The sequence below is a fragment of the Oncorhynchus clarkii genome, unplaced genomic scaffold, assembly GCF_045791955.1.
Source record: "Oncorhynchus clarkii lewisi isolate Uvic-CL-2024 unplaced genomic scaffold, UVic_Ocla_1.0 unplaced_contig_12117_pilon_pilon, whole genome shotgun sequence".
Taxonomy (NCBI): Eukaryota; Metazoa; Chordata; class Actinopteri; order Salmoniformes; family Salmonidae; genus Oncorhynchus; species Oncorhynchus clarkii.
In genome coordinates, this window is record NW_027261150.1 from 71,850 (window position 1) to 84,872 (window position 13,023).

The following is a 13,023-nucleotide window of genomic DNA, read 5'->3' on the forward strand; positions in this document are numbered from 1 at the left end:
AGATGGGACAGGGGACAGGGATTCTGAGATGGGACAGGGATTCTGAGATGGGACAGGGGACAGGGATTCTGAGATGGGACAGGGATTCTGAGAGGGGACAGGGGACAGGGATTCTGAGATGGGACAGGGATTCTGAGAAGGGACAGGGGACAGGGGGCAGGGATTCTGAGATGGGACAGGGATTCTGAGATGGGACAGGGGACAGGGATTCTGAGATGGGACAGGGATTCTGAGAGGGGACAGGGGACAGGGATTCTGAGATGGGACAGGGATTCTGAGAGGGGACAGGGGACAGGGGGCAGGGATTCTGAGATGGGACAGGGATTCTGAGATGGGACAGGGGACAGGGATTCTGAGATGGGACAGGGATTCTGAGATGGGACAGGGATTCTGAGATGGGACAGGGATTCTGTGATGGGACAGGGATTCTGAGATGGGACAGGGATTCTGAGATGGGACAGGGATTCTGAGACGGGACAGGGGGCAGGGGAGAGGGATTCTGAGATGGGACAGGGATTCTGAGAGGGGACAGGGATTCTGAGATGGGACAGGGGACAGGGATTCTGAGAGGGGACAGGGATTCTGAGAGGGGGCAGGGATTCTGAGATGGGACAGGGATTCTGAGATGGGACAGGGATTCTGAGATGGGACAGGGATTCTTATATGGGACAGGGGACAGGGATTCTGAGAGGGGACAGAGATTCTGAGATGGGACAGGGGGCAGGGGACAGGGATTCTGAAATGGGACAGGGATTCTGAGACGGGACAGGAGGCAGGGGACAGGGATTCTGAAATGGGACAGGGGACAGGGGACAGGGATTCTGAGACGGGACAGGAGGCAGGGGACAGGGATTCTGAGAGGGGACAGGGATTCTGAGAGGGGACAGGGATTCTGAGACGGGACAGGAGGCAGGGGACAGGGATTCTGAAATGGGACAGGAGGCAGGGGGCAGGGATTCTGAGACGGGACAGGAGGCAGGGGACAGGGATTCTGAAATGGGACAGGGAACAGGGGACAGGGATTCTGAGACGGGACAGGAGGCAGTGGACAGGGATTCTGAAATGGGACAGGGAACAGGGGACAGGGATATTGGGCAGTAAGTAACGCTACTATAATGCTATGCTCTGGTAAATCATGTTATCTGACGTAGTTATGGGGATGGATCTGAGGATCTGTGTGTGTGTGTGTGTGTGTGTGTGTGTGTGTGTGTGTGTGTGTGTGTGTGTGTGTGTACTATATAGTTCTCTCTGTCTAGCTACAGGAGGGGCTGGTGGCACAGCTCTCCAGTGAGGACTGGGACAGTCGTCGTGTGAGGGGTCCGATGTCAGCCAGAGACGAGGTGGGGAACAGCTTGTACCATCCGCTCACCGTGGCACCAAGGTCCAACTCATCCAGCATGATCTGAGCCATGCCCATGAAACACTTGTGGTCCATCCGCCCATAGTCACCCCACACAATCACCTGGGAGAGAGAGAGAGGGAGAGAGAGAGAGAGAGAGGGAGAGAGAGAGAGAGAGAGAGAGAGAGACAGAGAGAGAGAGAGAGAGAGAGAGAGAGAGAGAGAGAGGGAGAGAGGGAGAGAGAGAGGGAGAGGGAGAGGGAGGGAGAGACAGAGAGAGAGAGAGAGAGAGAGAGAGAGAGAGGAAATTAAGTCAATGCTTTGATTAGCTAACCAAAATATTGTATCGCTGCAAGAGATTCAAGAAAATTACAATGCATTTTGGAAAGTATTCAGGCCCCTTGACTTTTTCCACATTTTGTTACGGTACATTCTTATTCTAAAATGTATTAAATCATTTTTTCCCCCTCGTCAGCCTACACATAAATCCCCATAATGACAAAGCAAAAACAGGTTTTTATAATTTTTGCAAATAAAAAAAAAAAGTAAATATCACTTTTGCATAAGTTTGTCTTGGTCGTCCCAAACTTCTTCCATTTAAGAATGATGGAGGCCACTGTGTTCTTGGGGACCTTCAGTGCTGCAGAATGTTTTGGAGCCATCTGTACCTCGACACAATCCTGTCTCGTGGCTCTACGGACAATTCCTTCAACCTGTTGATTTTTGCTCTGACATGCTGTGGGACCTTTTATATAGACAGGTGTGCGCCTTTCCAAATCATGTCCAATCAAATTAATTTACCACAGGTGGACTCCAATCAAGTTGTAGAAACATCTCAAGGATGATCAATGGAAACAGGATGCACCCGAGCTCAAATTAGAGTCTCATAGCAAAGGGTCTGAATACTGATGTAAATAAGGTATTTCTGTTTTTTTATTTTAATAGATTTGCAAAAATATCTAAAAAAACTGTTTTCGCTTTGTCATTATGCGGTATTGTGATGTCATTATGTGGTATTGTGATGTCATTATGGGGTATTGTGATGTCATTATGAGGTATTGTGATGTCATTATGCGGTATTGTGATGTCATTATGGGGTATTATGATGTCATTATGGGGTATTGTGATGTCATTATGCGGTATTGTGATGTCATTATGTGGTATTGTGATGCGATTATGCGGTATTGTGATGTCATTATGGGGTATTGTGATGTCATTATGAGGAATTGTGATGTCATTATGCGGTATTGTGATGTCATTATGGGGTATTATGATGTCATTATGGGGTATTGTGATGTCATTATGAGGTATTGTGATGTCATTATGGGGTATTATGATGTCATTATGGGGTATTGTGATGTCATTATGGGGTATTGTGATGTCATTATGCGGTATTGTGATGTCATTATGCGGTATTGTGATGTCATTATGGGGTATTGTGATGTCATTATGGGGTATTGTGATGTCATTATGGGGTATCGTGATGTCATTATGGGGTGTGATGTCATTATGGGGTATTGTGATGTCATTATGGGGTATAGTGATGTCATTATGCGGTATTGTGATGTCATTATGAGGTATTGTGATGTCATTATGAGGTATTGTGATGTCATTATGGGGTATTGTGATGTCATTATGGGGTATTGTGATGTCATTATGTGGTATTGTGATGTAATTATGGGTTATTGTGATGTCCTTATGGGGTATTGTGATGTCATTATGGGTTATTGTGATGTCATTATGGGGTATTGTGATGTCATTATGGGGTGTGATGTCATTATGGGGTATTGTGATGTCCTTATGGGTGTGATGTCGTGATGTCATTATGAGGTATTGTGATGTCATTATGAGGTATTGTGATGTCATTATGGGGTATTTTGATGTCATTATGAGGTATTGTGATGTCATTATGAGGTATTGTGATGTCATTATGAGGTATTGTGATGTCATTATGGGTAGTGTGATGTCATTATGGGGTATTGTGATGTCCTTAAGGGGTGTGATGTCATTATGGGGTATTGTGATGTCATTATGGGGTATTGTGATGTCATTATGGGGTATTGTGATGTCATTATGGGTTATTGTGATGTCCTTATGGGGTGTGATGTCATTATGGGGTATTGTGATGTCATTATGGGGTATTGTGATGTCCTTATGGGGTGTGATGTCATTATGGGGTATTGTGATGTCATTATGGGGTATTGTGGTGTCATTATGGGGTATTGTGATGTCATTATGGGGTATTGTGATGTCATTATGGGGTATTGTGATGTCATTATGGGGTATTGTGATGTCATTATGGGGTATTGTGATGTCATTATGGGGCATTTTGATGCCATTATGGGGTATTGTGATGTCATTATGAGGTATTGTGATGTCATTATGGGGTATTGTGATGTCATTATGGGGTATTGTGATGTCATTATGGGGTATTGTGATGTCCTTATGGGGTATTGTGATGTCATTATGGGGTATTGTGATGTCCTTATGGGGTATTGTGATGTCATTATGGGGTATTGTGATGTCATTATGGGGTATTGCGATGTCATTATGGGGTATTATGATGTCCTTATGGGGTGTGATGTCATTATGGGGTATTGTGATGTCATTATGGGGTATTGTGATGTCATTATGGGGTATTGTGATGTTCTTATGGGGTATTGTGATGTCATTATGGGGTATTGTTATGTCATTATGGGGTATTATGATGTCCTTATGGGGTGTGATGTCATTATGGGGTATTGTGATGTCATTATGGGGTATTGTGATGTCATTATGGGGTATTGTGATGTTCTTATGGGGTATTGTGATGTCATTATGGGGTATTGTTATGTCATTATGGGGTATTGTGATGTCATTATGGGGTATTGTGATGTCATTATGGGGTATTGTGATGTTATTATGGGGTATTGTGATGTCCTTATGGGGTATTGTGATGTCATTATGGGGTATTGTGATGTTCTTATGGGGTATTGTGATGTCATTAAGGGGTATTGTGATGTCATTATGGGGTATTGTGTGTAGATTGATGAGGTAAAACATATCATTTAATCCATTTTAGGTTGAGGTTGTAACGTAGAAAAAAATCCAGGGGTCTGAACACTTTCCGAATAAACTATAAGTCATTAAATACAGATCTAGTAGTGAAATACAATATATCTGGCCATGTAAGATGAGCACATGGAGTTCTCAAATCACTAGATCATATTATATAATTAATATAGGTATTAACCTGGAGGACTTTGGCCTGAGGACTCTCTTCAAACAGCAGGGCCTGTTGGTATAACGGGTCTAGAGTCTTCTTCACCACTCTGGTCTTCTTCTTAGCCAGACACGCCCCATTCTCCAACACATACACCTTCACGTAGGTCGCTGCAGGAAATTTATGCTGGAAATTAACCTCTGTGACTGGTCAGGATGAACAATAAAGTTTTTTTTCTATTCAAATCTAACCTGTGACTAGTCCGTGCACAAGAAATGAACAACAAGTTATTTTAATTAAAGTTTGATGTGCGTCAGTGAGATCAGTGTTAATTTAGGTTGAATCACCTACAGATGTTTAAAAAAATTGCGTTTCCACCAGATGACTTGTTGTGGAGGGTGGTGGGGGGTGGGGGGTGGGGGGGGGGGTGGTTCCTCGTGATTCACCAGTACAAAGATACAGCGCTGAAGCAGAGAACATTCAAATTATAATGAACAATAAATGGTGGAACGATCCAAAGTGATGCGCTACAATGACGGCAAGGCACCATGGCAACCGTGCCTCCCTACAAGCTATGGGTATTGATCACATTCCGGCCTCTATTAGAGAAGGGGTGGGCCTCAGGGGTCTAAGGCACTGCAATGCTTGAGGCATCAATACAGATCCGACTTCGATAAAAATTTGGGGAGAAAAAAAGGTAAAAAAAAAGGTTACATTTTTTATTTTTTTTATTTAAAATGTATGTCTCGAGGCCGTACTCCCCCCCCCCCCCCCCCCCCTTGGGATGGAGGTAAGGAGGGGCTAAAGGGAGGTAAGGAGGGATAGAGGGAGGTAAGGAGGGGCTAGAAGGAGGTAAGGAGAATAGAGAAGGGTTACAGACACACACTCTCACAGACAGGGACATGTAAGAGGTAAGGGGGGGCTAGAGGGAGGTAAGGAAAGAGAGAGGAAAGGAGGGATGGAGGTAGGTAATGAGGGATAGAGGGAGGTAAGGAGGGATAGAGGGAGGTAAGGAGGGGATAGAAGGAGGTAAGGAGGAGATAGAGGGAGGTAAGGAGGGGATAGAGGGAGGTAAGGAGGGGCTAGAGGGAGGTAAGGAGAATAGAGAGGGGATACAGACACACACTCTCACAGACAGGGACATGTAAGAGGTAAGGGGGGGCTAGAGGGAGGTAAGGAGGGGCTAGAGGGAGGTAAGGAAAGAGAGAGGAAAGGAGGGATAGAGGGAGGTAAGGGGGAGATAGAGGGAGGTAAGGAGGAATAGAGGGAGGTAAGGGGGGATAGAGGGGGGTAAGGAGGGGATAGAAGGAGGTAAGGAGGAGATAGAGGGAGGTAAGGAGGGATAGAGGGAGGTAAGGAGGAGATAGAGGGAGGTAAGGAGGGATAGAGGGAGGTAAGGGGGGATAGAGGGGGGTAAGGAGGAGATATAGGGAGGTAAGGAGGGGATATAGGGAGGAAAGGAGGGGATAGAGGGAGGTAAGGAGGGGATATAGGGAGGTAAGGAGGGGATATAGGGAGGTAAGGAGGGGATAGAAGGAGGTAAGGAGGGGATATAGGGAGGTAAGGAGGGGATATAGGGAGGAAAGGAGGGGATAGAGGGAGGTAAGGAGGGGATAGAGGGAGGTAAGGGGGGATAGAGGGAGGTAAGGAGGAGATAGAGGGAGGTAAGGGGGGATAGAGGGAGGTAAGGAGGGGATAGAGGGAGGTAAGGAAGAGATAGAGGGAGGTAAGGAGGGGATAGAGGGAGGTAAGGAGGGGATTGAGGGAGGTAAGGAGGGATAGGGGGGTAAGGAGGGGCTAGAGGGAGGTATGGAGGGGCTAGAGAGAGGAAAGGTGGGATGGAGGTAGGTAGGTAAGGAGCGATAGAGGGATGTAAGGAGGGATAGAGAGGGGATACAGACACACACTCTCACACACAGGGACATGTAAGAGGTAAGGGGGGCCAGAGGGAGGTAAGGAGCGATAGAGAGGGGATACAGACACACACAGGGACATGTAGGAGGTAAGGAGGGATAGAGAGGGGATACAGACACACACAGGGACATGTAGGAGGTAAGGAGAGATAGAGGGGATACAGACACACACAGGGACATGTCTCACATCCAAAATAAGATGGAGAGCCTATAGCTGAGGTCCTTCCTCCTCCCTCTACTCGTAGGTGATTGGTGTAAAACAGGGGGTAAAACAGCTCAACTAAAGGGAACGTTTTGGGATTTACAAACTACAGGCCACTAAGTACCCTGGTTTAAATGGAGATCTGGATTTACAAACTACAGACCACTAAGTACCCTGGTTTAAATAAAGATATGGATTTACAAACTACAGGCCACTAAGTACCCTGGTTTAAATGAAGATCTGGATTTACAAACTACAGGCCACTAAATACCCCTGGTTTAAATAAAGATATGGATTTACAAACTACAGGCCACTAAGTACCCTGGTTTAAATGAAGATCTGGATTTCTCAACATTCAAGTAGGGTCTTTGTGGTCCCTTCGCTGTCATCTTGTGGACACATTGCCCTCTGCCATGATTGGACTGCTGTGGTCCATGTTGGCTGTGATCTAGTGTACTATACTCTCACCGTTTTGCCCTCCTATTCAAGGCTTAGTCGTGTCTAATAGCTCTAATACTTTAAACCTCAATATGCATCTCGATAACATATCTATTTCACTTCTGAATGTATTCTGGAATCACTCCCTCGTCATTCAGGGTTGATTGGAAAAAACAATAAAAAAGAAGACATAGAATTATCGTATCTTTGAACTTCCTGACGAATGCCATGCAGCCAAAAAAATTTGTTTTAAAATAAAGGCATGTTAATTAATTTGATGAAGAGTGCTTTGGTCCTCCTTTCTTTTTCATAAAGTTATGTAGGTTTGTATTGTACCTGGTATGAACAATAAAGTTATGTAGGTTTGTATTGTACCTGGTATGAACAATAAAGTTATGTAGGTTTGTATCGTACCTGGTATGAACAATAAAGTTATGTAGGTTTGTATTGTACCAGAGATGAACAATAAAGTTACGTAGGTTTGTATTGTACCAGAGATGAACAATAAAGTTATGTAGGTTTGTATTGTACCTGTGATGAATAAATGAACAATAAAGTTATGTAGGTTTGTATTGCACCTCAAATGAACAATAAAGTTCCATGGGTTTGTAATTGTACCTGTGATTAACAATAAAGTTATGTAGGTTTGTATTGCACCTCAAATGAACAATAAAGTTACGTAGGTTTGTAATTGTACCTGTGATTAACAATAAAGTTATGACGTTTTTTTTAGTGCCTGGGATGATTAAATGAACAATAAAGTTCTGTAGTTTTGTGTTGTACCTGGGATGTTCTTTGACCCTGGTTTAGGGGTCAGTCCTCTGGCCTGGTTGATCTCCACCTCTAGCTGGCCTCCTCTGTCCACCATACCCACATGGATGTCACCTACAGGAGGAAAACACACACTCCTCATGTTTAGGGGCAGATGATTTTACTTAGCATGTAGTAATCTGGCCAGGAAAAGCTCTGTGCCTAGTTAGAGGCCAGAACCCTTCTACGGGTCAGATCAGAGGCCAGAACCCTTCTCCGGGTCAGATCAGAGGCCAGAACCCTTCTCCAGGTCAGATCAGAGGCCAGAACCCTTCTACGGGTCAGATCAGAGGCCAGAACCCTTCTCCGGGTCAGATCAGAGGCCAGAACCCTTCTCCGGGTCAGATCAGAGGCCAGGACCCTTCTCCAGGTCAGATCAGAGGCCAGAACCTTTCTCCAGGTCAGATAAGAGGCCAGAACCCTTCTCCAGGTCAGATCAGAGGCCAGAACCCTTCTCCAGGTCAGAACCGAGGCCAGGACCCTTCTCCAGGTCAGATCAGAGGCCAGAACCTTTCTCCAGGTCAGATAAGAGGCCAGGACCCTTCTCCGGGTCAGATCAGAGGCCAGAACCCTTCTCCGGGTCAGATCAGAGGCCAGAACCCTTCTCCGGGTCAGATCAGAGGCCAGAAACCTTCTCCGGGTCAGATAAGAGGCCAGAACCCTTCTCCAGGTCAGATCAGAGGCCAGAACCCTTCTCCAAGTCAGAACCGAGGCCAGAACCCTTCTCCAGGTCAGATCAGAGGCCAGAACCCTTCTACGGGTCAGATCAGAGGCCAGAACCCTTCTCCGGGTCAGATCAGAGGCCAGAACCCTTCTCCGGGTCAGATCAGAGGCCAGAACCCTTCTCCAGGTCAGATCAGAGGCCAGAACCCTTCTACGGGTCAGATCAGAGGCCAGAACCCTTATCCGGGTCAGATCAGAGGCCAGAACCCTTCTCCGGGTCAGATCAGAGACCAGGACCCTTCTCCAGGTCAGATCAGAGGCCAGAACCTTTCTCCAGGTCAAATAAGAGGCCAGAACCCTTCTCCAGGTCAGATCAGAGGCCAGAACCCTTCTCCAGGTCAGAACCGAGGCCAGGACCCTTCTCCAGGTCAGATCAGAGGCCAGAACCTTTCTCCAGGTCAGATAAGAGGCCAGGACCCTTCTCCGGGTCAGATCAGAGGCCAGAACTCTTCTCCGGGTCAGATCAGAGGCCAGAACCCTTCTCCGGGTCAGATCAGAGGCCAGAACCCTTCTCCGGGTCAGATAAGAGGCCAGAACCCTTCTCCAGGTCAGATCAGAGGCCAGAACCCTTCTCCAAGTCAGAACCGAGGCCAGAACCCTTCTCCAAGTCAGAACCGAGGCCAGAACCCTTCTCCAGGTCAGATCAGAGGCCAGAACCCTTCTACGGGTCAGATCAGAGGCCAGAACCCTTCTCCGGGTCAGATCAGAGGCCAGAACCCTTCTCCGGGTCAGATCAGAGGCCAGAACCCTTCTCCAGGTCAGATCAGAGGCCAGAACCCTTCTACGGGTCAGATCAGAGGCCAGAACCCTTATCCGGGTCAGATCAGAGGCCAGAACCCTTCTCCGGGTCAGATCAGAGGCCAGGACCCTTCTCCAGGTCAGATCAGAGGCCAGAACCTTTCTCCAGGTCAAATAAGAGGCCAGAACCCTTCTCCAGGTCAGATCAGAGGCCAGAACCCTTCTCCAGGTCAGAACCGAGGCCAGGACCCTTCTCCAGGTCAGATCAGAGGCCAGAACCTTTCTCCAGGTCAGATAAGAGGCCAGGACCCTTCTCCGGGTCAGATCAGAGGCCAGAACTCTTCTCCGGGTCAGATCAGAGGCCAGAACCCTTCTCCGGGTCAGATCAGAGGCCAGAACCCTTCTCCGGGTCAGATAAGAGGCCAGAACCCTTCTCCAGGTCAGATCAGAGGCCAGAACCCTTCTCCAAGTCAGAACCGAGGCCAGAACCCTTCTCCAGGTCAGATCAGAGGCCAGAACCCTTCTACGGGTCAGATCAGAGGCCAGAACCCTTCTCCGGGTCAGATCAGAGGCCAGAACCCTTCTCCGGGTCAGATCAGAGGCCAGGACCCTTCTCCAGGTCAGATCAGAGGCCAGAACCTTTCTCCAGGTCAGATAAGAGGCCAGGACCCTTCTCCGGGTCAGATCAGAGGCCAGAACCCTTCTACGGGTCAGATCAGAGGCCAGAACTCTTCTCCGGGTCAGATCAGAGGCCAGAACCCTTCTCCGGGTCAGATCAGAGGCCAGGACCCTTCTCCAGGTCAGATCAGAGGCCAGAACCCTTCTCCAGGTCAGATCAGAGGCCAGAACCCTTCTCCAGGTCAGAACCGAGGCCAGGACCCTTCTCCAGGTCAGATCAGAGGCCAGAACCTTTCTCCAGGTCAGATAAGAGGCCAGGACCCTTCTCCGGGTCAGATCAGAGGCCAGAACCCTTCTCCGGGTCAGATCAGGTTACATTCTGGCCATATTATCATGTCGTATCTGATCAGAAAGTGTAGTTTCAGCCTGCAGTACCACTGTTGATCAGCAGGGAGAGACAGAAAGCGTGTAGTCTGTTCCACTGTCCTCACAATTATTTACCAAGTGATTTAGGCATAGAATACGCATATTTACATACCTTCATAAAATTCATTAAATATGTAGAGCCATCTCCATATTCACACACCACCTGGTATCTAATGTAGAGCCATCTCCATATTCACACACCACCTGGTATCTAATGTAGAGCCATCTCCATATTCATATACCACCTGGTATCTAATGTAGAGCAATCTCCATATTCATATACCACCTGGTATCTAATGTAGAGCCATCTCCATATTCATATACCACCTGGTATCTAATGTAGAGCAATCTCCATATTCATATACCACCTGGTATCTAATGTAGAGCCATCTCCATATTCACACACCACCTGGTATCTAATGTAGAGCCATCTCCATATTCATATACCACCTGGTATCTAATGTAGAGCCATCTCCATATTCATATACCACCTGGTATCTAATGTAGAGCCATCTCCATATTCATATACCACCTGGTATCTGACGATCAGCAAACACAGAGGGGGGAGGAGCTATGGTAATGGCGTCTTGGCATATATTAAGTTATCACATCACAGAAGCTGTTTTCAGACAGAGAGACTTCAATGATTTGACTTACCCATGGAGGGTGTGGCTAGTGTCTGTCGGCCTACGATCTGGGCGGGGCCTAGTCCATCCAGAAAGTCACTAAACTGGCTCTCTGGACCCATGCGAGTGGGGGGGAAGATAAACCTAGAGAGAGAAAAAGAGAGAGTGAAAGGAATAGAATGAGTGATTGATGGATGGAATGGTGTGATTTAATGACGTGTAGCAGTAGAGTAGCTGGAGACAGTTCGGGCTACGACATGGACTGAACCACAGCTGCAGCAGGCCGCTGGGTACAGGCAGGTACAACGCTCACGTACAGCAGTAAGAGAACGAGTAATATATGAGTAGCGTACGTTCCGTCAGAGCTGTTGGAGTTGGTGCTGCCGTCGGTGGACTCCTTACTGCCCTGTCGCGTGACCCGGTTCCTCATCTCCACAGCGATGCCCGTCTCCGTGCTCCGCCGGATCGTACCACGCAGCTTCTTCACTCGTTCTTCTGGAGATGAGAGGTCAGAGGTCAGGGGTTAGAAGTTAAAGGTTAGGGGTTCGAGGACCGATCAAGACCGTTCTGAAGACTTCTAGTAACTGTATCTGACACTGAGTCACTTTATTATCTCTTCATTCTCTCTATATTCTCTCTATATTATCTCTTCATTCTCTCTATATTTTCTCTATATTCTCTCTTCATTATCTCTTTATTATCTCTATATTCTCTTTATATTCTCTATATATTCTCTCTTCATTCTCTATATTCTCTTTATATTCTCTTTATATTCTCTCTATATTCTCTCTTTATTATCTCTTTATTGTCCCTATATTCTCTCTATACTCTCTCTATATTCTCTCTATATTCTCTCGATATTCTCTCTATATTATCTCTATATTCTCTCTTCATTCTCTCTTTCTTATCTCTATATTCTCTCTATATTCTCTCTATATTCTCTCTTCATTCTCTCTTCATTCTCTCTATATTCTCTCTATATTCTCTCTTCATTCTCTCTTTATTATCTCTATATTCTCTCTATATTATCTCTATTCTCTCTCTATATTCTCTGTATATATTCTCTATATATTCTCTCTTCATTCTCTCTACATTCTCTATATATTATCTCTATATTCTCTCTATATTCTCTCTACACTCTCTCTTTATTATCTCTATATTCTCTCTATATTCTCTCTATATTCTCTCTTCATTCTCTCTTCAGTCTCTCTATATTCTCTCTATATTATCTCTATACTCTCTCTCTATTATCTCTATATTCTCTCTATATTCTCTCTATATTCTCTATATATTCTCTCTTCATTCTCTCTATATTCTCTCCCGCTCTCTTTTTCTCTCACACTCTCTGTCTCTCTCTCTCTCTCACACACACAAACATACCATAGCAAATCAACAATGGACAGGATTCATGTATGAGGAAGGAGGGAGGGTAAAGGAGGACTGTAAGGAGAAAGTATTTACTGTTGTAGAAAAAAGTGAGAGCTGGCTCACTAACCCCCCAAGCAGCTTTCAGGGCATCTGGCACAGAGATGTCATTGAGGTGTGTGTGTGTGTGTGTGTGTGTGTGTGTGTGTGTGTGTGTGTGTGTGTGTGTGTGTGTGTGTGTGGTGTGTGTGTGTGTGTGTTTGAGCCATTGAGGGTGATGTAAGCATAATTATGCCACGCTCCATGTGATCTGCAGAGGTATATCTTCCTGCTAGTTCTCTGTTTTGACTCCCTGCTAGTGCTCTGTTGTATCTCCCTGCTAGTTCTCTGTTTTGACTCCCTGCTAGTTCTCTGTTGTATCTCCCTGCTAGTTCTCTGTTTTGACTCCCTGCTAGTTCTCTGTTGTATCTCCCTGCTAGTTCTCTGTTTTGACTCCCTGCTAGTTCTCTGTTGTATCTCCCAGCTAGTTCTCTGTTTTGACTCCCTGCTAGTTCTCTGTTTTGACTCCCTGCTAGTTCTCTGTTTTGACTCCCTGGCTAGTTCTCTGTTTTGACTCCCTGCTA

At 46.2% G+C, this 13,023-nt stretch overlaps 1 protein-coding gene across 1 annotated transcript in view; it reads right to left on the reverse strand.

Moving 5' to 3' along the window:
* Window positions 1–1,251: 1,251 nt before the first annotated feature.
* The window catches only part of LOC139405471 (regulating synaptic membrane exocytosis protein 3-like), a 68,092-nt gene continuing 56,320 nt past the window's right edge, over window positions 1,252–13,023 (reverse strand). The window contains exons 3-7 of the mRNA XM_071147801.1: window positions 11,389–11,530; window positions 11,067–11,179; window positions 7,878–7,979; window positions 4,572–4,711; window positions 1,252–1,462 (exon numbers count right to left, since the gene is read on the reverse strand). Of these exons, the coding sequence (XP_071003902.1) occupies window positions 1,253–1,462; window positions 4,572–4,711; window positions 7,878–7,979; window positions 11,067–11,179; window positions 11,389–11,530 (707 nt within the window). The 3' untranslated portion in view covers window position 1,252. The remainder of the gene's footprint in view (window positions 1,463–4,571; window positions 4,712–7,877; window positions 7,980–11,066; window positions 11,180–11,388; window positions 11,531–13,023) is intronic.